The sequence below is a fragment of the Cebidichthys violaceus genome, unplaced genomic scaffold, assembly GCF_023349555.1.
Source record: "Cebidichthys violaceus isolate CVI_PGR_0920_01 unplaced genomic scaffold, fCebVio1.0.p SCAF_41, whole genome shotgun sequence".
NCBI lineage: Eukaryota > Metazoa > Chordata > Actinopteri > Perciformes > Stichaeidae > Cebidichthys > Cebidichthys violaceus.
In genome coordinates this window covers 1818280-1842279 of record NW_027176606.1, presented here as the reverse complement: position 1 = coordinate 1842279, position 24000 = coordinate 1818280, and the positions used below count along the sequence as shown (strand labels likewise).

The window sequence follows — 24000 nt, the reverse complement described above, 5'->3', positions numbered from 1 at the left end:
TTGTCTTTGTCTCTTTTACTCCATCATCCTGTCTTCTCCTCACATGTCGTCCTCTCGTCTCATGAAGACTATCAGCAACACGATGCAAACACAAAATCAGCAAATCCTCACATTTCAGAAGCTGGAGAGGGAAATGCATTAGCTGGTTGTTCAACCGCCTGCAAAACCAGACCGCCGATTTACCATCTGGATAATTTTAGACCTACGTTTCCCATAAACCCGACCGCTTCCTGTTCCGTCAGCAAAGTTGCCTGTCTCTTCCTGTGTCGCTCATCTTATTTTTACTTTTCTGAAGTATTACATATTCCATCATTCCTTCTTTTTTTAACTGCAAGTGTGAAATGTCCAGTTGAGTTTGTGACACAAAAGAAGAAGAGCGCCACTTCTTCCGCTATTGTGCCGTGAAACAAACCCACAACTTTCACTCATGAACCTGACAGAGTGGCCAACACAGTGTGTGTCTCTCTCTCTCTCTCTCTCTCTCTCTCTCTCTCTCTCTCTCTCTCAGATGGACTGAGAGGACGAGTGTAGGAGTCCCTCCCACTCTCCATCTTTAAATCTCCCGTGGAAACTCACCTCGACTTTACAAAAATCGGTCCGTGTGCGGCGACGTTCTAAAAAAAAAACCCTCTATAAGGCGATGCAGCAGCAGTTTACGGGACGTTTCAATCGCTTCCTCTCGTTTTCCCCTCTCAGTGCAATAAACCCGTTTGGTTCTTGGTTTTGTTCCTGAATATGTCTCCAGTCTTGCAGCAGCAGTAGGAGGTGAGGGATTAGAGAGTGGGAGGCAGAAGAGCTCACAGTTGAATGTCCGCCTCCAAAAAAATAAAAAAATAAAAATCTCCCTCTCAGGTCAGAAAGCCTCTCCTACCCATCCTGTGATATCGTTTCTGAGCGTGGAACTAATTGTTTCTTTCAAGCATCTCGCTTCAACCCACGTGCTCACGACCTATATATAATAATAATAATAATAATAATATACTCTCGTCTACAGGCGCTTGTAACGCATTCATCAACACTACGCTCCCGGCAAGGGACTGTAAATGAGTTTGAGGGTTTTCCTCAAACTGTCCACTGCGACACATATTATCCCAGAGCGCCGCCATCGACCTTAACGCTACGCATTTACGGTCGCTCTTTTTAATGCACCAGCAGCAGAAGTTACACATATGACGCTTGTATCTCTGAATTCCTCAACGTCGTGAGTAAATAATGACAGAGGCTTTAAGTGAAGGGGGGGGGGGGGGGGTGATGTAACGAGATTAGATGGAGAGCTAATGTGTAAATAGGCAATTATGTGTATGGAGAGGTTCACCATGTCCACTTAAAAAGGACGGCTGGGAGGAGTGTGGGCTGAATATTAGTGATTGTTTAATATTCTATTGTGCTTCAACAGCAGCGGTGCACTGGGTTAGGGTTGCAGCTGTAATTAAAAAGGACATTGGTTGAATATTTTTTCAGAATACCTCGCGTTCCATTACTCCTGATGTTATCACAGCCAGTACCGAGACTTAAGCCGCTGCGCTCAAATTACCATCAAACCTTTAAACAAATACTCACGAGCCGAACCTACCGTAAATTCCGGTATAGAAGCCGCTACTTTTTTTCCCCACACGCTTTGAGACTGCGGCTTTTACAACGATGCGGCTAATTGATGGATTTTCACAGGCTAACTAGCTTCCCGCCGCCGAACACATTTAACCTGGTCATATCGGACCAGTGAAATTACCGAACAGGTCACAGTGGACCGATGAAACTGTTTCGGCAAAACTCACTCGCACTTGATTCTTCAGATCACCCATTTTGCGCTGAATCTCTCCCCGTTTGCACTCTGGGGTCCAGGCAGTAAATACACAGAACCTAACCCACATCAATGTCCGCCCTCTAGTCCTGGGCTGACTGGCTCTCAAGCAGCAGCCGGACTTCGATCGGCGGTTGCCTGGATCCAATCCGCCTCTCCGCACATGGCGAGATGACAGAGAGCTTATCGTTTTGTTTTGTTTTGAAAATCTTTGATTTTGGGAAGCATCCAGCTCCTGTACGTGTCCAGTTATTGAGCATGAGAGGTTTACTTTCCGGTATTGCACTTTCGAGGACAGCAAACGTCAAAAAAAACTTTGCTGACGCGATTTATAATCATCGCTTAATGTGAAACGGGATTCAGTAATGGAACTCGTTATGATTTATTCATAACGAGCGAAGAGCTCACAGTTCATAAGTTAGCCTGCAGACGTCCGGCTGTTATATTAGAAGATGACATTCGTGTTGCTTCTACAGCGTTGTCGTCTATCATCCGGTACATGCAGTCAGACGCCGTCGAAAAGGTAAAAAACGCTGCCCCCCCCCCCCCCCCTCATCCAAATCATTCCCAAGTAAACGCCGCCTCTTTGTCTCGGCTTCTCCCTTCGTAATCGCTTCTCTGCCGTCGTTTTTTTTTAACTTTTATTCTTCATAACTCCTCTTTTGTTGTGCTCTTTACGGCCCAGCCACAGGGCGGGCGATGAGGTCGCCATCATCACAGGAGAGCGCCCCGCCACGCCATTTGTCTTTGCATGCTTTGGAGGAGCGTTGACCCCGTCTGGTCGGCCGCTCCACACCACAGGCCCTGGACAGCGAACAGAGGGATGCAGAAGTGAAGAGGAAGAGCGCAGGGAGTGATATTGTGAACGGGATTATGGGACGATGGGGGGGGGGGGCGGAGCGCACGGGGACGGAGGGAAATAAGGAGGTTTGGTCCTTTTTTTTTTTTCTTCTTACAGACGGCCTCGTGTCCAATGAGGCGGCGAGTACTGCCAGCACTCATCAGCTCAAAAGCCCAGAGCGAGAGACAGAGAGAGAGAGAGAGAGAGAGAGCGGGAGAGGGAGAGGGAGAGAGAGAGAGAGAGAGGGAGAGAGACAGAGAGAGAGAGAGAGAGAGAGAGCGGGAGAGGGAGAGGGAGAGAGAGAGAGAGAGAGGGAGAGAGACAGAGACAGAGAGAGAGAGAAGGAGAGAGAGAGAGAGAGAAAGAGAGAGAGAGAGAGAGAGAGAGAGAGAGAGAGGGAAAAGAGGAGGCGCTAATCTGGGGAGAATATAGGCCACTGGCCCATTTCTCATTGAGGAGAAAAGAAGATTTGCTGTGTGTAAAAATAGTGCAGTTGATTTAAATATCTTTTATTTTTTATTAAATCACTCTTTTTCTCTTGCTGGATTTGTCTTCTTCTGTGCATGCTCTTGAACCCCCCCCCCAAAAAAACAAACAAAAAAACTTAATTTCGGCAATCATCTGTGACATTTTCAAATAAATGACTCATTATAAACTTCGCACAAGCAAGTTTGTTTATTAGAGTAAATAGAGAGAAAAGACAGAAACTCAAACTTTAGCGTCTAGACTTCAGTTATATTTATAGTTGTATATCTTCGTACACTTTGCCACAGCGGTGCTTTGGCGGTAGCTGATCCTGATGGAGGCGTGAATGTCTGCACCATCACTCATTTGCAATCCATCCAAACAGTTGTTGAGTGTGGACCAAAGTGGTCCCGAGTAGATCGTAGTGTTAGCTGCCGATGTTGTTGTGGCAACAAACATTGTAGGGTTTTGGGTCTTTTCATTGAATTTGCTGACATTAAGAAAAGTATACAGAATTCTTTTTATATATATATATATATATATATATATATATATATATATATATATATATATATATATATATATATATATAGAGCTCCATGACAACTGGGCAACTCCATCTGCTGCGTAAGATCCTCTAATACGATTGAAAACTGGAGCGCCGGCCTCATCCTTTAAATCCTCATCTGATACCGTTAGTCTGCAACCTCTGCTTTCACTCACAAGCGTTTAAAAGTAATGCGTAAAAAGCCAACATATATATATATATATATATATATATATATATATATATATATACACAATAAGGGAAATAGATTCATTCTAAGGCATTCTTCATATAACAAGTTCTGTAATTACATCAGCTCGGTCAATCAAACCTTCGTAAACCATGTTCAGTGTGAATGAAACATGATTAGAAGCTGAAAGCAGGCTTTGTGCACCCAGAAGAGGGCTAATGGCTGAAAAAAAAAAAAAAAAAAAAAGAAGAGAACTAATGGTCGGGTTATTTTACAGCACCTTAGATTTTAAGTTGTCCTTCATCCGGTCACTCGAACCCAAAAGAAATTAAACTTAAATCCCAGACGCCATCCTAGAAAATCCTCAAAACTTGTCATAAAGTTGACATAATCTACAGCATAATGAGGCTGATTTACTGTATCATAAACGCTGAATTAAATACAGCGTCCAACCAAGAATCCGTGAGCATAAAGCTTCCACTCATAAGCCTAGCAATCTTGTTTTTGATGTATGTAATTACACCTACATGTGTGTATTTATCCGTTGACATGTACGTTGGTATTTTCCTCCCTCACATTTTTCCTCGTCGGTGAGGAGTTTGTGTAGGCAGAGCTCACAATCAATACTCCCAAGTGACACACACACACACACACACACACACACACACACACACACACACACACACACACACACACACACACACACACACACTGTGGGCACCGTGTGAATGTGCCCGGCATACAGATACCCCTTACTTTTTTTTTTTTTTTTTTTTGGCACAAGCTTGCGTGAAACCAGAGGCTAAAAAGGTCAGCGAAAGAGAGAGAGGAAGAAAAGCACCACGGGAGACTTTCAGCAACTGAACCGAGGCGCCGCGAGAACATCTGAGCGAAGACAAAATGTGAAAAAGAGAGTGTGAACGCATGTTCAAGAACGAGAAAAAAAACTGTGTGTTGTTCAGTGGTGGAAGAGAGCAAAATGTGCTGTTCTGTACAGGAGAAGACTGATTCGTTAGTAAAACCAGATGCTTTCTTTCTCACACACACACACACACACACACACATGGGTGGACAAACCAAATACAGGAGTGAGAGCTTGAGTGCATCTTCACCTGTCAACAAAATTTTTTTTTGATTAAATTATGCAAGAAATGCAACATTTAGGCTGTCTAAAGGCTTAGTTGAATGAGAAAAGATATTTCGGAGGAGCTGCGCACAGACTGCGTGTCGCATGCCGTGGAGACCTGGCTGTGACCGACCAGCCGGGCCTTTACTTCCTGCCGTTACCACGGACACACTTCCTGGCCCCCGGGCGTAGGGCAGCGGGAAAAAAAAACAGCAGCCGCCAAGTGGGAGGGAGAGAGAGAGAGAGAGAGAGAGAGAGGGAGAGAGAGAGAGGGGTGAGAAAGGGAAGCGCAGAAAGAAAGGATGGAGGAAGAGAAGAGAAGAGAATGAAAAGAAGAAAAAAAGAGAGCTAATCCCTTCTGTTTTGTTCAACACTACCCTCCTCTTCCTCTTCTCTCTGCAACTCTTCCCCCTCAGGGATTTCTGGGGAGACATTTTGCAAACGGTGGCTCTCATTTGTCAAATTCTTATTCACCAAAATACGTATCGATGACACTTCACACATCTCCACGAGAACACGTTAGCGACTTTGTTGACAACATGCCGACATCACGAGTGTGCAGGACTCACTGATGACGTAAAGGTTGTGTATACGATATGTGTTTTTGTATTTAGAAGATTGATTCCACTCTCAAGTCTGTACCCTGAATGTGAGCTACAGCCAGTTAGCTTAGCTTAGCATGACGACTGCAAGCAGGTGGAAAGCCTGGCTCTGTCCAAAAGGGGAACAAAATCTGCTGACTAGAGCATTTGTAGCTCACTAATAAACCCATTATATCTCAAGTCCATTAAAATCACGATGTGTCGTTTTACTTTATTGTTTTAGTATTTTTGTATTTAGAGCTTTAGAGGGGCTGGCTGTTTTTCTGCTTGCAGCCTTCGCGCTAAGCTAAGCTAGCTTCATATTTACCATTCAGACACCGTCTCCACTCAACGGTCAACGTTGCTTTCATTCAGTAATGACCATGATCCGTTCCTCAGTCTTAACCAGGTCGTTTGAATACCCCAAACCTGAAGCACTATTGAACTATTCCCTTCAAAAGTAATCACGTATACACAAATATAGGCCAAAAGAGGCTATATTTAGCATTAATTCTGCACGGGGCAGTAGCGTGATGTGAAATATCTAGCCTTCATTTCATTCCGTGAATACCTCCACAGTGTCTATGAAGAGGTCACGGCCAGCATGCTGCAGAAAAGGGTCGATAACGTGCTAAACCGTATGCGTGAATATGAACGGCTGCATGTTGCTACACACATGGATGCCGTGGATGAGCGGCAGCGGTGCGAGCGAGAGACGTGGAGAGGAAAGAGGCTGAGTTACTCTATCCCCCGTTACAGGAGCTGCCTTCTCCTTAATCTAAATTCTAAATGGCAAGCGCTTCATCGTGGCTGCAGGAAAAGACCAGATGGTCACGACTCAAACCAGAGAGAGAGAGAGCGAGAGAGAGCGCGAGAGAGAGAGAGAGAGAGAGAGAGAGAGAGAGAGAGAGGGAGGCCAGATGTGGTGTGTAGAGATACAGGAAGATGCCGGCTAAGTAAAAGGGAGAGATGTACAGGAGGCTGACATGGAGGAGATGAAGGTAAACGGGGTTAATAGCATGTGCGGGAACACCAGGAGTGAGTTATTGAGCCTCCACATGTACAAACACACGGACATCCACGGCCCTTTGTGTGCTTCCTGCAATCAAAAGCAAAGGCCCTGTTTATTCTGGGAGAAACGTCTGGACTCGGTGACCCCGCCCTGACAGAGGTCAGGCCGGAACCAGACGACGGCGGCGGCGGCGGTGTGCAGTCACGCAACGCAACCCCACAACATAGAACCTCCAGGTTTAATTCTCTAATCCATTAAGAATCCTCTTTACGTGTGGCTAAGCTTCCATAAGCAAGTCAGTAACCGTCAGCACCTGATAAGTCGGCGGCTGTTTATGCTTCAAGGTAGTTTTAAGCTGAACCGGCGCTGCTAATTTGTGATGTCATTTCCTTTTGTTTTGATGATGCGGGTGTTTTGCCAACTGGAGCTTATGAAGATTTTTGTTTTCTCAACAGAGCGCCGCTGAACTTTGAACGTGAAAATATCACATTAAGATTACAGTGACCAAAATTATTAGCACGGTTATCAGGATTATCGCGTGTTGAAATGTGCTGAACACGCTCAAAAAGTTCTGAAATAAAAATTGCTGCACTTTGCAAAGTGTGTGACGCCTACGGCACATTCTGCAATTGTGAGGCAAACACCGTGGAGTCGTCGACAGGTTGGCGAATACGGCGTGAACACACCGATGAACACGCAGCACACAGAAAAGAGATATATATATATATATATATATATATATATATATATATATATATATAAAAAATGTTGTATGCTATTGCATCATGCACTCTGAAAGCACATCCCTCGATGCCAAAGACACGATGAGACATCTCTGAGTTTTGTGTCAAAGGTGATCAATTTGGGATTTGAAAGCAGTGATTTTGAATCTTAAAATACAGCAATAAAAGGACATAATACCTTATTTAAGTCATTGTGTCTGTATAGTTGGTAGTATTTTTGTCCAAAGTACTTACAAAACACTCGACGACGTGAGCTTTCTGCCCTCTAATCCAATCACAGCAGCTCGTTTTCCTGAAAAATCGGTGTTGATTGCTTTCACTCATCGCCAATGCAAACGCAATCATTTGAAGAATTCCCTTAAACAAAGTGGCGTGTGTGTGTGTGTGTGTGTGTGTTGGAAGGTCTTATTTCATGACACAGTCAACCATGCTTGAAAACAAGTAAATGGACCGGAGATGAGTGGGATCCTCTCACCTCGCTGCCTCTCTCACCTAACGCAATTTGAAGACGGAGTGCTTGATTAAACGTTGTTGTGTTAAATGTACAACAATGAGTGAAATGCCTCAGACAGGACTCTCGCGCACTGCGACTGTGTTTCCCGACAGCAGACAGAGATGCAGCGGTGTGTCACAGCAGCGGTGGATTTAAAAAAAAAAATCCAAAAAATCATGGAAATGTATTTGTGTCGTCGACGCTTCATTAGCGTTTGGGCTTTATGGGAGATAAAAATATCTTTGTGCCTCTGGGAGGAGAGCGGATGAGGAGGGGAGGGGCTGGCTCTGTGTGTGTGTGTGTGTGTGTGTGTGTGTGTGTGTGTGTGTGTGTGAGTGTGAGAGTGTGTGTGTGTGTGTGTGTGTGTGTGTGTGTGTGTGTGTGTGTGTGTGTGTGTGTGGGTGGAGACGAAATGAGGATATTTTCTGGTCTGTTTGTGCACTGCGACGTAGTTTTGAGCGAAACTTCCAGGCAAAGATGTGACAAAAAAAAGGTGCAAATCACGAGCTGACGTTGGCCTCTCCAGACTTCCCGCTGTGAAGTCAAAAATATCTCTCCTCCAGATCTCTTCCTCCCTCGCTCCGTAGCTCTTCCTCATTTCTTTTTTAAAATCAAAACCACACTGCAGGCTTTTGTAAGAACGCGTGCAGCGGTGCACGGAAACGCGCGTTGGTGACCACGGGACGAGAAAAACAACCAATAAATCGGAGCGGCTTCCAGAAACATTCATATTTCAACGGCTAATTCAACCACCCGGAGCCAAACCTCAACACCAGTTTCATCCGTCTCTGCTTCCCAAATAGCAACGCGCTCTATGACTAACGCACCTTTCTGACCCGTCCTTCTGACAATGAATGAACGAGACATTTGGGCACCATTACACCAAATTGCGCTAATTTCAGATCCATTTGTTTGGCCGTGATCCGCTGGAAGATGATTGCGTAGTAACGGGTTTTTAACAACTAGCCATCAGTGACGAGCAGTTGAGATGAAAGCAGGAACAAGCGGACGAGAGGCCTCGCAATGCTGGACCGCTTCAGGCCGGGATACTAGTCCAGATACAGTCCCAGTGTCTTATGGAGTTTCTCCATGAAGAACAGTCATAGTTTGTTGTTTTGGGTGCGTGTTTTATTCCCTTAAAAGTCCTCGTGTCTGTTACATTATACCCATAAACACAAGACTTCATGTGACCCCAAACGAATGATGAGCTCATTAAAAACAAAAAGGACAAGATGTGTTTGTTCTTGTGGGGAAAATCCCCCCCGTTCCTTTGCTGGACTGCATCCTACTTGCAAAAAAAGTGAAGTGAAGGGCCAGTGAGTTTGAACTGGATTCATACTCAGCCTCTCCATGACACATGATCAACCGCCTGCACCGACCGTACAACATTTACCGTGTGACCGACACAAAACGCTGCAGCAAAAAGCTAAAACAGACACAGAAAGTTTATTTTTTAAGCTCCATTTTTACCTCAAATCCAGACAAATCATCATTACAGTATTCAACTAAATAATCAGTACTATACATTTTGCTGCCCTGCTTCAAAAAACAAATTTCCAGACAGACAGGTGGCCAGGTAGTCAAGCGGGGGAAACTAATTAGGAGCCAAAAACATTGAGACACAGGCAGCCCTGCAGGGAAACGCTGTCGGATGTTTTGACCGGTTGTCCAATAATCAAGAAGATCAGAGTCTGGCTGGTGTTCTTGTGATCAGCTGATGATGTTTGTGCGTATACGGGGTCACGAGCACAGAATCTTGAGACGACAAGCGGTGAAAGGCCTGAGGGAGGAAGAGAAGGAAGCGAGGGACAAAGGAGGAAGGAAGCGGGACGAGGCGTCGGAACGCGGTTGCTCTCTCGGCGAGCTCCGACTTGTGTTTAAGACGCGTTCAGGTGAAGGTGTGAACACCTAATCTCTGAGTGAATACACCGAATATCACCTTAATTCCATATGATACATTTAAGAGGATCCAAGATTTTTCCTTGTAAAGTACATGTTGGTACTGATGCTAAAGCTCAACAGTGACAAAACAACTTCGGCCATCTTGTTTGCTTCCGACTAACAGATGTCAACGCACGGCAAGTCTTCCGTTACAACGCCTGAAGTTGTAAATACGCGTTTGCGAGGAGGCAGCGCGGCTGCTGCTCGAAATGGGTTTGAGTTTGACGTAGAAGACGGAAACAACAAAGCAAAATAACAAAAGATTACAAAGGTTTATGCTAAGCTAACAAGCTACCAGTTGTATTTTCATTAAAAGGGGTATTGATATTGTTATCAAACTCTCTAGCCACAGAACAAAGAAGAGGACTTTCCAAAATGTCAAACTCTGGTATGTGACCATTAAAAAGGTGTCTTCTGCTGTCACAGTCATGCTGCACTTCAGGTGACATCACTAAACGCGAGACAAAAAACACGTCTTTGTTTTCTTTTCTCACATCCTCACAGTCTCCAACACCTTTCCTTTCACCCACCCTTCCCTCTCGGTCCCTCCTATTATCACATATTCTCCCCCCGTCGTTCTGCTCACACCTTCTATTTTTTCCCCCCCCGTTTCTCTCTCCGACACTCCAGCACATCTCAGACATATCAGCGTTCTAATATCTCTTTGATGCACATTGCATTCTGGGAATAAAAAAAAAAAAAAAAAAAAAAAAAAAAAAAATATATATATATATATATATATATATATATATATATATATATATATATATATATATATATATATATATATATATATATATATATATATACAGACAAACTCTCTGCAAAAAGGGTCTTACTAGTATTTTAGATTTGAGTGTGAATGAAACCAGAGTCATCTGTATGAGGCCCGTTTACGGACATGCACTGATTCTTTGGCACTTCCTGTCCGCTGCCGTTAATGGATCGGGCTCTTACTTCAGATAGGAAGACATTTTGACTGTAGCAGATAAAGGAGAGTGCATTCTGGGCCATAAAAACAACACCAACACAGAACAGACTTCTCTCTCTCTCTCTCTCTCTCTCTCTCTCTCTCTCTCTCTCTCTCTCTCTCTCAGCAATCTGCCAACAAAGGCAATGAAACATTAAAACAAGCACAGGGTCCAAGTGACAAACACACTGGGTCCAAATCACACGCTGATAACAACAACAACAACAAAGAAAAGGCCCACTTTGACTTTGACGGTGCACGGGTTTGTTTCTCACTCTCTTTGCACCTTTGCATAAATAACTTCCAAGACGCTGACTGAGCAAAAAAACATGGAAAAGAGTTCCTGTTTGGCTCCCGCCTGATCCCAGATGGAGAAAAAGGCTGCTGGAGCACTTGGACAAGACGGGAAAGACAGAGAAAAGAGAGACAGAAAACTGTCATGTCGGAAGTTTGATCTGCTTATTATTGCCGCGCAGACGAAATCGCACCTTCTTCCGAACGAGACGTAACGGTTCTTCCTCCAGCTGCCCCGTCCTTCACCTCATCCGCTGCACATTGTCACACTGTGTAGGTGTGTTTGACAGACACCTGCACACAAAAAAACCCCAACAACAACCACATCCTCGCCTCATTCCAAGCCCGCGACAACAACACACGCTTGTCTCCCCTATTGTTACTTAGGAGTGTGAAGCATACGCGGGAGTGTTAGCCCGCGACTCGGGAGGGTTGGCTGCCTTTATTACAGCAGCTGCTGTTTCAGGGGGAGGAGACGAGAAGATGAATAGCAGCAGTGAGGTGAGCGAAGTTACGGATCCAAACGCGTCCACGAAACCATACTTCGTATTTAAAGCGAGCCTCTAGACTTCATTGTCTGCTAACAGTATTAACTGGGAAACAAAATGCATCCATTGTATGGATGGTCGGTGCAGAGAATAAACAGACGAGTCTGTGCTTCAAATGTATTGAAGCAAACTTGAAGACACGGCTGCCGTCATTTCGGGCGACCGCGACGCATTCGACCCACACACACACACACACACACACGCACGCACCAACACACTCTGTTGTGCAGACACAATCAAACATTCACACCAACACACACACAAACGCGCACACACACACACCACTGTTGTTGTTTTTCCCCCCGATATTTAAGCAAAACTACATTTCTTAATAAAGAAATGACATGGAAATGTCAAGTAATGCCACACACACACACACACACACACACACACACACACACACACACACACACACACACACACACACACACACACACACACACACAGCTACACAGCAGGCATTGGTCCGGATGCCGGCATTCTCCACAGCGATAATGGGTCTGGATCCCACTGTAATGCACAGTTCACTGAGGCTGGCTCGGCTCCAGATGGAGAAGGCAGCGAGGAAAAGGAACAGGATGCCATAACCTCGCCTCACACAGTGGACAAGGGCCACAGCTGCAGAGACACACACACACACACACACACACACACACACACACACACACAAGAATAAACAGGCCGGAGCACCCACGCCTGTATCAACCCACATGAACGCTTGCATCTGCGGACACTCTCCACACATCTACTGTATGTTGTCGTGAATCGCAGACATGCTTCAGAGACACGCATCGTCTCTCGCACCGCCACACACCCTTACGTGAAGCACGCTTCACAAAAGAGCGCCGGCTGTAATCACGCTGCTCGAGCAGGAAGTAAAAGGTGGCGGAGAGAGGTGGGGGGTGGGGGGAGAGTAGAAAGGATCAGCGATGTGAGAAAGGATTTGTCGCTGAAAAGTAATAATGTTATTCTGACCCGTTTAGACGAGGGAGTGCAGCTCTGCAGCGGAGCGGGTTCAAACACTCGTAACAAGATCCGCACGACGCAGGCTGTTGAATTTTCCTAAATCAGTTTCTAATTTGGTGTCGCTATTATTCCTTCAGCTGTTTCACTCATGCAGGTGCAAAATCTGTTCCAAAGCAGCCACGTACATTAGGACAGGAATATCTCAACAATGGTCGGATGAACGGCGTTGAAATGTGATAAAGATGTTCATGGTTTCCAGATGACGAATCCCACCGACTGAAATATGACTTAAAAGTTCACAGTTACACAAATTAACGGTGTGCAGAGAGCATCTATCCCCTTACCCTTAATCTATACAGTAACTGATACTATAGGAACACAAGAACTGCTGCTTTGATGAAGAAAGGCAGGAGGAGGAAGAGGTGAAAGGAAAGAGAGGGAGAGAAAGAGGTGGGGGGAGAGGAAGGAGAGCAGGATGAGGGAAAGGAAGAGGAAGGAGAGGAGGACGGAGGGGTGGGGTGCAGTCTGAGTCATCGTCAGTTTACAGGCATCATCTGAGCCGAAGGGGGAGAAGAGACAACACACACACACACACACACACACACACACACACACACACAGAGACACTTAAGAGGAGAGGCAGCTTCCCCTTCTCTTTCACTAACGGGGACGTGGAGTCAAACGGTCAGGGACTGTTGGGAATGCCTGTCCATATTGGAGCCATTGACCCCTCTCTAACACACACATACACACACACACACACACACACACACACACACACACACACACACACACACATATAAATAGGCTGGAGTCCCCAAACAGTCCATTAGAGATTAAACAACTTGTTCAGTCTATGTTTCAGACTCCGGGCGGGAATGAAAAATTCAGATTCCTCTGCCTCCTCCTCTATTGCTCTCTCCGACTCTCTTTCTGTCGCTCCCTATTGTTCCATTAGTGGATTAAGCACGCCGGTACCAGGGAGGAGGATTCGGAGGAAATGAAACTCGGTCCATCACCCTGCGTCGGGGGGGTACGTAACACATCTGACTGCCGTACTTTACCTGCTCGCCTTCCTCCCCCTCTACACATTACAGCTCCATTACGGATTCCTACAATAACACAGCAGTTGATGAATTCTCTGCAGGACTCCATGAGCCGTCCTGCTACTTCGCCTCCACGTTATTGAGGTAATAACTCACAGTTAAGTGAGCGTCGGCGATGATAAAGCAGGACCACGGGGATGTTCGTTGTTCATGCTGGCACCTGTTGACTGGCGAGAATTCAACGGCAGGAGTCGCACCTCATTGTGTAGGACAAGAGTCTACAGCTACGCTAACGGCTAATACAAGGGTGAATTAAGGCACCCGAGGCGTTTGAGCTAAATGCTAACGCTAGCGTGGCTAAATGGATCTTTTGGTTCATAAAGCGGTGCAATCAATGGTAGCCTCCACCCAGGGAAAACAGATGGAAATGAGCTTTAAGCTGATTCCGTTGTAATGTTTTCAATATTTGCAAAATAGCACTAGACACACAGTACATCTGGAGCTGATTGGAATGTCAGGTACAAGTAAGTTGGACCTAATACTGGCGCTAGATGGTTAGCTATGGGACCACCAAAGTTGTTGCAATTCATCCTGAGCTGGAACATGGACATCTTTATCAAAATTCATGGCAATCTATCCAACCACAAGCGCATAATCAACCTGCTGGTTTCGGAAAGATGAAAAAGTCAGTGGGGTACATCCTCTGGAAACCACGAATGTCTGTTGAAATTCATGGTTATCTATTCAAACGTTGTCAACCGATGTCCATCCTATCCCAAATTTATCCAATAGGGCAATTGCGTGAAATTGACACTAGTTGCCTACGAATTATTTGAGTTATGGCCAAAAAATGTGAGACCACCAAATTCGCCAAGTGGACGTTTGTGTCAAAGTTTAAGATGTTCTCAAGGAGCTCCTGAGGGATCATGAGAATGAGAACCAACGAGGAGGCATACAAAAGGTTTAACCTGCTGGCGGCGAGTCATTACGATCAATCCTCTGGGCACCATGGACATCTACCAGTACCATGCCGGACCATAATGTCCTAAAACATCCTCTTTCAGATACGCAGGCACTGTAGTAATGTTACATAACGAGCACTTGCCTTCGCAAAAACCCAAACAGCTCACAGTCTTCCGTCTTCTCACAGTAATTATCGGCACGGCTGAAATGTAACTTTCATCCCCTGTTATTGCCGCGATTCAATTACCGCTTATGCAACACACCGTTAAAGAGCTATCTGCTCTATTACACACCATTGTTGTCGTCCTAATGTGAGACTAGATGCTGTGTGAGGTCTTTAAAAAAGGAGGGAAAAAAAAAAGGAACACGGCGGGGTTGTTTGATGTTTCCCCTCTCATTTCCTCATTGCGGTGACGCTTTCGTTATTCCTGCCTGTACTTTGCCTTTCCTTGTTAATGATCAAGTCAAATTGACTTTCCTGCTTGACGGTTCCCCATCACCACCACCAAGAGAACGAGGACAATACGAGACACAGTGCAGCCCCGTGAAGACTAAGATGTCCTGTAATAACGGAGGGCACATACAGGAGAGTTACATTTCGTGGGGAATTAAAACAAAATGAATAAATTCCAGACTTAACCACCCCCCCCATAGCGGTAGAACATAAAACACTCAACTTACACCAAATTAGACTGTTCACCTTTAGCAATAACTTACGATCTTTCACTGGCGTCTTTCCTCTTGTCCAGATAAATCTAGATTCCCGTGCGTTAATATTTTTGCCACTGGACTTCCAAAATGGCACCAGAAAAGTGCAAATACAGTCGTGACATTCCTAAATTGTGTGCTCGCCTGTAAATCAATAAGAAAACAGCACAATCGATATCCGTTGAGTCACCTTTCGCACAAATTCAAAACGTCTCGGCTCACCGTAGCTCGATACCGACACATATGCTAGTGGTGTCCAGCTGTAACGACAAAAAGGGTCCTCATCTACCAACTGGGATGAGATTTTAGAAAGAGGTTTGTAGGTTGCACATGCCCGGGGTGACACATAGTGTTCATTATTTCAAACACACACACACACAAAGAGAAACACAAGAAAAGCACTAACAAGATTGTTCATCATGTAACGAATTCATCTCGTAAACCGAACTTCACTCGGAAAGCAAAGATGACTCAGGCAGGCTGAAGTAGTTTTGAAGCACTGAGAACAATCCCCGAATGGACCCGAGAAAAATTTCAATTCAAAGACCTCAATGAGAGCACGCTCCAGACGTTGAACACTAAGTGCTGCAAAGAAGGCAGCGGATTCGATATCAAAAACAACAACCAGCGAAAATGTGGCTTGTGGGCTTCTTGCTGCCCACCAACGGATTTAGTCTCTGCAAAAAAAAAAAAAGAAGGTATTACGTTAAAGCTTCCAGCCGGTTCTTGTGTAATGGTACAATGCATTAGTGCAAGCTGCCATACCTCAAAGCACTAGGTGGGTACACGGGTCCCCAGAGGGTTACATAAACATCGTACACAGAGCAAGTTTGACGCCTGCATCGCATTTTATTAGTTTGAGCGGAGAGAAGGTACACAAGTGTGTGTGTGTGTGTGTGTGTGTGTGTGTGTGTGTGTGTGTGTGTGTGTGTGTGTGTCTGTGTGAGAGCATGTGAATTTTTCATCTCTGTGCCGAGGAGGTTAACCTGATTCCCGAGGCTTTTTTTTCCAACCACACGTACATGAACACGCATACGCTATATAGGAGGGGATGTAGGTAAAGACATTAAGGCAGGAGGAGACACGTTCTGGGCTTTTGACCTACGAGTGCAGGAAGCAAACTTCCTTTTTTTTTTTTTTTTTGAGATGGAAGACAGCTGTGTTGAGGAAAAACAAACAAACATCAGGAAAGAATTTGGTCTAATTCAGGGTGCCACAGAGAAATGGCCGCTCTGTGTCACCTCAGCAACACAAAGTGTCTCATCAACGCGGTCATGGCTCGTCAGAGCAACTGTTGTTGTAAACCTGTGCTTTCCACCCACGCCGCAAGATTTTTCATCTCACACACACACACACACACACACACACACACACACACACACACACACACACACACACACACACACACACACACACACACACACTCATAAATGTCCCTCATCATCCAAAGAGCAGATGAAGAAGCGCAAACACAGCAGACCCCCCGGCGGGCACTGCCAGCTTCTCCACGGCGCCACAGGCTGAGTCCTCGTCTGTCGCATACAAAAACTTGCCATGAAAAGTTAGCCGTGTGTCACACAAACACCAGGGTTATTGCAGTTCAGGAGGTTTGTATTAATAATAGTGATTGTATTTTAAAAGGTTTTTGAGCACAAGCACTTGTACTGAAATGTCATAGTGCAACATTTTGTAAAATACACTCATTTGCTTTGTTACCGAGAGTTAGATGAGAAGATGGACACCACTCACATGTCTGTACCGGGAGACAATTAGCTTAGCTTAGCATAAAGATTGGAAACAGCTAGTGTTGCTATGTCCAAAAGTAACAAAATCTGCCTACCAGCATGTTTATCGCTCACTAATTAACATGTTTAAGCCACGCAAAGAAACATGTAAAGTTAACTCTGAACCAAGCTAGCAGTTCCTCCCCGCTACCAGCCTTTATGCTAAGCTAACCACCTCCTGGGCGTAGCTTCATAGTTTACATTATGGATGTGTGGTATCGATCTTCTCATCTAACTGTCGGCAAGAAAGCTGATCAACATAATTCCCAAAATGTCAAACTATATCCTAAGTGCTTGCAGAAAAATGCTCGCTTGTCATTTAGGTTTCATTTTTCCAATATACTGCAGCATGTTAATGTCAGGCAGCTCTACAGCTGAGCAGTTTCCTTTGGAACTACTACAAACAATAACCCAGTTACCTCCGTTGTTTAAAAAATGTATGCAAAAATTAAAAATTAAAATGAATCTACGTGGTGCATTCAGGTGCACCACGTAGATTCATTTTCTCAGCTTAGTGAACTTACTGGAAACCAACGGCCGCTTGCAAGTTACTGCAGGAAACCTGACCTGTATGGTAAAGTCATCATCTTGTGCTTTTATGGGTGTGTGTGTGTGTGTGTGTGTGTGTGTGTGTGTGTGTGTGTGTGTGTGTGTGTGTGTGTCTGTGCAGATGTAGATGAGAAGACCATGTGAAGCGCATCGGCTCGACGGCGCCGAGGGGGACGGAGCAGCTGACTACAGTACATTCAGCCGCGTGATGTTTCCTCCTCCACCCAGGAAGTGGCGGAGAGTTTGGTGGCTGGGGGAGAATTTGATTATCAAAGCGGATGTGAGCGAGAGGGGCAGGCAGACAGAAACAGAGTCAACACTTCGAGGTGACTCGTCACATCCTGTAACACCTGCAACACACACACACACACACACACACACACACACACACACACTGCAGAACTGTGTTTCAATCAAATCAACGCTTATCAAATCCAATCAGACCCACTGAGGCGTTTCATTTTGGAGTCGAGCGGCAGAGTAGCTTATGTGTGTGTGCATGTAAAACAGAGAGAAAGCGCGTGTGTGTGTGTGTGTGTGTGTGTGTGTGTGTGTGTGTGTGTGTGTGTGTGTGTGTGTGTGTGTGCGCTTCAGCCCATCTGCACCGTTGCCGTTTGTGTGGCTCTGTCCGTCTGTGCAGGCTTAAGTGTACTGCGTGTGTGTGTGTGTGTGTGTGTGTGTGTGTGTGTGTGTGTGTGTGTGTGTGTGTGTGTGTGTGTGTGTGTGTGTGTGTGTGTGTGTGTGTGGATCACTACATCCATTACTGTGGCCACTGTGAAACACTGCCAGTCACACAGACTGGGCTTATGGAACACTTCCACAGTAGCGTTAATATACCGTCCACATTTCCTCCCTCCATCCATAAAATCAGCAGAGTCACTCCCGTTTTCTCCCACGCTGAAGTCGTCTTCCATCCTCACTACACCTCTTAACGCACTGCTGCTGCTGCTGCTGCTGCTCCACTCCAAAAAAAAAAAGAAGAGGAAAAATGTGAAAAACTCTGCAGCTGGATGTATTTGCACGGATTTAATTACAACACAGAGCAGACGAACGGCTTCAAAACGTGGAAGCGAGTTGTGTTTTTTTTCTGCTGGTGTAGGCGTCACTTGTAGCACAGCAACTGAACAACCACGCAACCAAGCAGTTGCTGGAGGGATTAAATCTGTGTTGTGTGTGTTTTTTTTTTTTTTTATGTGTCCAATGCGGCTGCAGCCTGAGAGAGACAGGCTTAACCTTTGTGGCACTGGGGAATTTAAAATAAATCATTGCACATGCTTCAGATATGCCAACACTGTAACAGGGTGAATCTGTCCTCTCGGGTTAAAAGACAAATTGTGACTAGCTGCTCATTTCCTCTTCCAAATAACATAAACATGGTTATTGGTGCTGATCGTCAACACAATCGTCTCAGTAAATACACTAACCTGCAAATAAAATGGTACGTATTCATATACTGTGGGCTTGTGGGTGGATTTGGATGATATAATCCACTAAATAGGACCATCTGTATCTAGAATCTAAGAAATCTGTGACAGGGAATAATAATCGATTATGACCCATGATGTAACTGGAAATGCGGACTTCCCCCTTAAAAAGGGCATTACTTCCTGTTTTCTAAAGAGCAGAGCTTCCAGTGCCACGGGTGAGCGCAACACAATACACAGTGTTTGTTACAGACATTCTAATAAACAGCGGGGGCGGTAAGCTTAGCTCCGGGTGCTGGTTTCACTCTTTGGTCCGGGTCCTACTTTGTCAATGTTCTCAGCATCCTGTGACCACCCCCCCCCCCCCCGCCCCCCCGCCCCCCCCGCCAATGACTGAGGTTTCCTTTGCCGTTTCACAGCTGTGAGTATCAGGGCTGTGCCTTCACGGCTCTATGTGTAACGCAGCAGTTAAAAAAAAAGACAAAGTGCAGTGATTTGAGGTTTTAGCTCTGGGGGGGGGGGGGCTTTTCAACTGATGATTCATGTCATTGAAGTTTAGGTGGCAGCCTTTCTTCTAAACCCAGGTAAGGTTAATGGAACCCAAAGACTTTGAGGCAATTAGTCAACTATGTATTTAACCTTTATTCATGCGCTAAATTTGGCAGTTTGCTCTTTTACAATGCCCTGTCCCATTAAAAACACAGGAGCAGACGGAGTCATTAACCCTTTAACGCCCACACTAGTTATTTAACTCTTTATTCAAACAGGAAGTCTCATGACAGAAAACTTACAAGTCAGATATTAGCTTCACATTAAGAAAAAAAGTGCAATTTTTTTACATCTACATATTTGGAATGACCAAATTAAGAGAAGAGCATCATCTGCATAGAATGTAATTCATACGATGTGTTATGTGGGTTAATAGAAAGACGACATATTTGTAGCCAGAGGATTGTTATTGGTTCGTGAAGGTTTTTGGTTCGTTGATTTGTTTGTTTGGTCCGTTTGTAAGCAGGGTTACGGAAAAACTGTTGAACCGATTTTCATGAAACTTGGTGGAAGGGTGTAGCAAGTGCTGACGTATCCGAGCGCGTCCGAACCACACGTTATTTTTCCCTTTTGGGAGCTGCACTGGCCCCTGTAGTTCCGTAATGTCACCGCTCTCTTCAAGCTCTGCGTCTGTTCTGGTCTGCAGGATAACATACGCGTTCTAACTGCAACTTATTTTTCTTGTTGCACGTCTACAACGTAGTTTACCTTCAGAAACATTGTCCTGTTGAGTTAGAGGGAGGCATCTGCTCCAACAGTTTAATCAGTAAATGGACGCTCAGAACCGACCCGAGGTAAGCGGGCAGCGACGCAGAGGACGATGCAAGCGGGCGGCGCCAATTACAGGCGGTGATGTAACGCGGCATAATGCCGCTGACCCTCTGTAAGTCATAGCTTCCTCTAGAGACCGGAACAACAAAGGGTGGGGTAGTCTGACAGGGACGTATCTGTCAGGGACTTATCTGTCCCCCTGTGTGTACCAGGAGGAACATCAGAGGATCCACAGCTGCAGGAGGCGATCCTTTCAGAGTGACGGGTCGTTTTTCATGACATCCGAGTCCTCACTTTGACACACACACACACACACACACACACACACACACACACGTGTGTTGGTTTTCAGCGTGACTGTGATCTTAATTACCCAGCATGCCGTGTCGACGTGCATTGTTGTCGGATCAGGCCGATACTGGGCTTTATTAAATATCCAATGTCGGCCTGTCAGTGCGGACGCCATGGAGGTTAGCCTGGTTGTCATGATGATATAAAAGACTTTTCTACCCTGACAACAATGCAGGCCTGTAGCGAATCCTCAGTCCTGACAGTAATGAATATATATTCAAATAAAAACACGGAATATTAGCAAAGTCAGTGACCTCCTTTTAGCTCTTTAAGGACATAAAACTGAACAGCGAGAGCTACATTTGGTTAATAGAAATCAAACCTTTCTTGCTCTCTTTATCCTAAAAGGTTTGAAAAGCTTTCAGTTGGCTGCCTGAAGCTTTGTGAAGCCCCCACCCCCCCCCCCCCTTGGCTAATCTGTGATGTTTCAAACCAAATAAAACCAAAAAGAGACGAGAGAGGAAATAGATCAGATGTCAGCGAGTCCAGTTTCGTCTGGACAAAGACTCCATTCCTCATTTCTTGTGGTTGCAGAAGTGATCGTACTCAACACCAGACTTTCCCATTTTGGGGTAAACTTGAGAGTGAATTTCTGCCGTCTGGAATGTGTGAGAATGAACAGCTTGCTGACAAGTGAAGTCCAATATCAGGAAAGTCCAAGCAAGAAAAAAAACACACATGTTTTTATTTTGTTTTGATTTGGGTCAAGTTACACCAGTTTAACGTTGATCTTCCCGAAAACTGTGTTTGACTCAGCGCCTGTAAACAACCAACCACAAACATTCCCCCGGCGGCGGCGGCGAGGGGGACAACCGACACCGCGGACAAACACAGAGAGGAAGTGAACCCGGGAGAGGAAGCACATTTCTGCTGCGCTGCCCACTTTTCTTTTTGTTGCTGTTGCTCTGTCCGAGAAGACGGATCGATATGTATCAGAGAGGAGACCGGCTCCCAAAAAGCTGAGTCAAGGCACGCACGCACACACACACACACACACACACACACACACACACACACACACACACACACACACACACACACACACACACACACACACACACACACACACACACACACACACACACACACGTATAATTGTGAGGACCCTAGCTCCAAAATATCACACTATTAACAAAAAATAAGTTGTCCTTAAAACACTCAACGTCCTTCCAAAAATGTCCTCATAAACCTCAAAACTACACACACACACACACACACACACACACACACACGTATAATTGTGAGGACACTAGCTCCAAAATATCCTACGTTTAACAAAAAATAAATAAGTCCTTTCAAAAACGTCCTCATAAACCTCAAAACTACACACACACATACACACACATACACACACACACACACACACACACACACACACACACACACACACACACACACACACACACACACACATTAAATTCATGGTTTACAGGGACACTTCACTGTTGCACCACTACACCATCAGTTACTGTTCCGATGAAGTAAAGTTGACTCTGCTCTGCTGTGCTGGGATTGTTTAAGCAGCTTGTAAAATGTGCAGCCCGTGGTGGGACGATACGAATGGAATGCAGCCTCACAGGAAACGGACAGACAGCTGTCATGCTTGTACTAAACGTCACACAGTATGTGGATGGATGGATGGATGGATGCGTGTGTCACATAGGGGTCAGGAAGCAAGAGAAGGACACTGAAACGAGTAACGATTAAGGAAGCAAGCAATTGTTTTTCGAGGACGGATTACGTCTTTGTCCTTTCCTTATGTCTCTGTGACATCGTGATGGTCATTTTTTCACTATTTTCTGACATTTTAGACCACGTTTTTTTTTACCCCAAACGAGAAAATAATCCCCATAATAAGACAAAGTCAGGGACTACAGAGAGTTCTGCATCGCAAAACGCACCATCACATGTAAATATTTAGCTTTATATTTACCGTCACTAGTCTACTTATGGCACAATTATGAGTTCCTCAGGAAATTACACAAATTTAAATGCAAAACAAAAGCTATTTTCAGCTTAAACAGAAAAAAAAAAAAATCAACAATAGGAATACTTTCATGACATCATCAGGGGATTTGAAATACAATACAGGAAGATTAGGTGATATGTACCAGTTGTTGGTGAGGGGAGGAGTAGCAGTGGCAGGGCCAGACACATCCATTCATAAAAGACCCACCCCTTCCACACACACACACACACACACACACACACACACACACACACACACACACACACACACACACACACACACACACACACACACACACATCCGGGACGGTCACAGGTGGACGCCGGTATAGTTTATTATTGCCTCCTATAGGCTAGAAATAAATAAATGCTGTAGTTCATCACGATCCAATAGGACAACACATAACAACATTGATAAATCAAGTTTCAATGGGAATATTACGGGAATATTATGGGCTGGGAAGTAAGGAAAAGGACATTGGATCGTGAATGCCTCCAGAGACACTAAACCCAATCCAATTAGTTTAATCAACGGTGTGTTAAATGCCCTCTCGAGAAGCGGGAATCCACCAACTTGACACTTAACAGTCAAGTTCAACGCTGCAGTGCTGTCACCTCGACAAGGCTCAGTTTCACATGGCTCCTTTGTGTTTCTATTGTTTGAATATTTTGACTTTTTTATTTTTATTTTGGTGTGGCATCTTTCAGTTATGGTGCAAATCGGTTGCAGATAACAGGAATAAAAAATAAAAAAAAAGTCTCCATAAGAGTGAATTTCAGTCGCAAAATAAATATGTAAAATTCATTCAAAACATCCACGAGGGGGGCCATGAACGCCCCCCATTTCCTCAACTTTTCCCCCGTTCCGTGTATTCAACCCCACTTGATGCCAAACACGAGCCGGGAAACTACATTTTACAGGCAGGCTGTGAAGTGCCATCATATAACGGTATGCGAGGACAGAACCGATCCATATGTATGAAGGAGGGAGGCCCGATTAAATACCAAATAAAATAAAATGAAATAAACAGGAAAATAAAAACTGAGTACTCACCCCGAGCGCAGCAAATATGAGTCAGGGAGAGAGATGAAGATAATCTCCTCTGTAGGAATGTTGCTTCAGAGAGAGAGAGAGAGACGTGCTGCAGGAAGAACAACAGCAACGAAAAGTCCACTCGAGTCGTTCAGTGATGAATTTCGGTGTGTTTCATCTGCGTGGGTGAACGCGGCCGTGAAGGGGACACGGGCGAGGCGAGCTGTCAGTCAGCGTGTGGAGGTTATAGAGCAGAGAAGCCGGCTTCAGGATGGTCGTGAGTCCGCTCCGCTGTCTGTGCGCTGCTCAGTCACCGGCTGCTGAAAACGTGGAAAC

At 45.1% G+C, this 24000-nt stretch overlaps 2 protein-coding genes across 2 annotated transcripts in view; one reads left to right on the top strand and one right to left on the bottom strand.

Annotated features, from left to right (window-relative positions):
- The window catches only part of LOC137885856 (astrocytic phosphoprotein PEA-15), a 32656-nt gene extending 8684 nt beyond the window's left edge, over positions 1 to 23972 (bottom strand). Inside the window, exon 1 of the mRNA XM_068728161.1 lies at positions 23686 to 23972. The gene's annotated coding sequence lies outside the window, so the exon portion shown is untranslated. The remainder of the gene's footprint in view (positions 1 to 23685) is intronic.
- LOC137885850 (calsequestrin-1-like) overlaps positions 6538 to 24000 on the top strand; it is a 27739-nt gene continuing 10276 nt past the window's right edge. Inside the window, exons 1-4 of the mRNA XM_068728155.1 lie at positions 6538 to 6589; positions 6664 to 6799; positions 11187 to 11277; positions 11392 to 11505. Of these exons, the coding sequence (XP_068584256.1) occupies positions 6538 to 6589; positions 6664 to 6799; positions 11187 to 11277; positions 11392 to 11505 (393 nt within the window). The remainder of the gene's footprint in view (positions 6590 to 6663; positions 6800 to 11186; positions 11278 to 11391; positions 11506 to 24000) is intronic.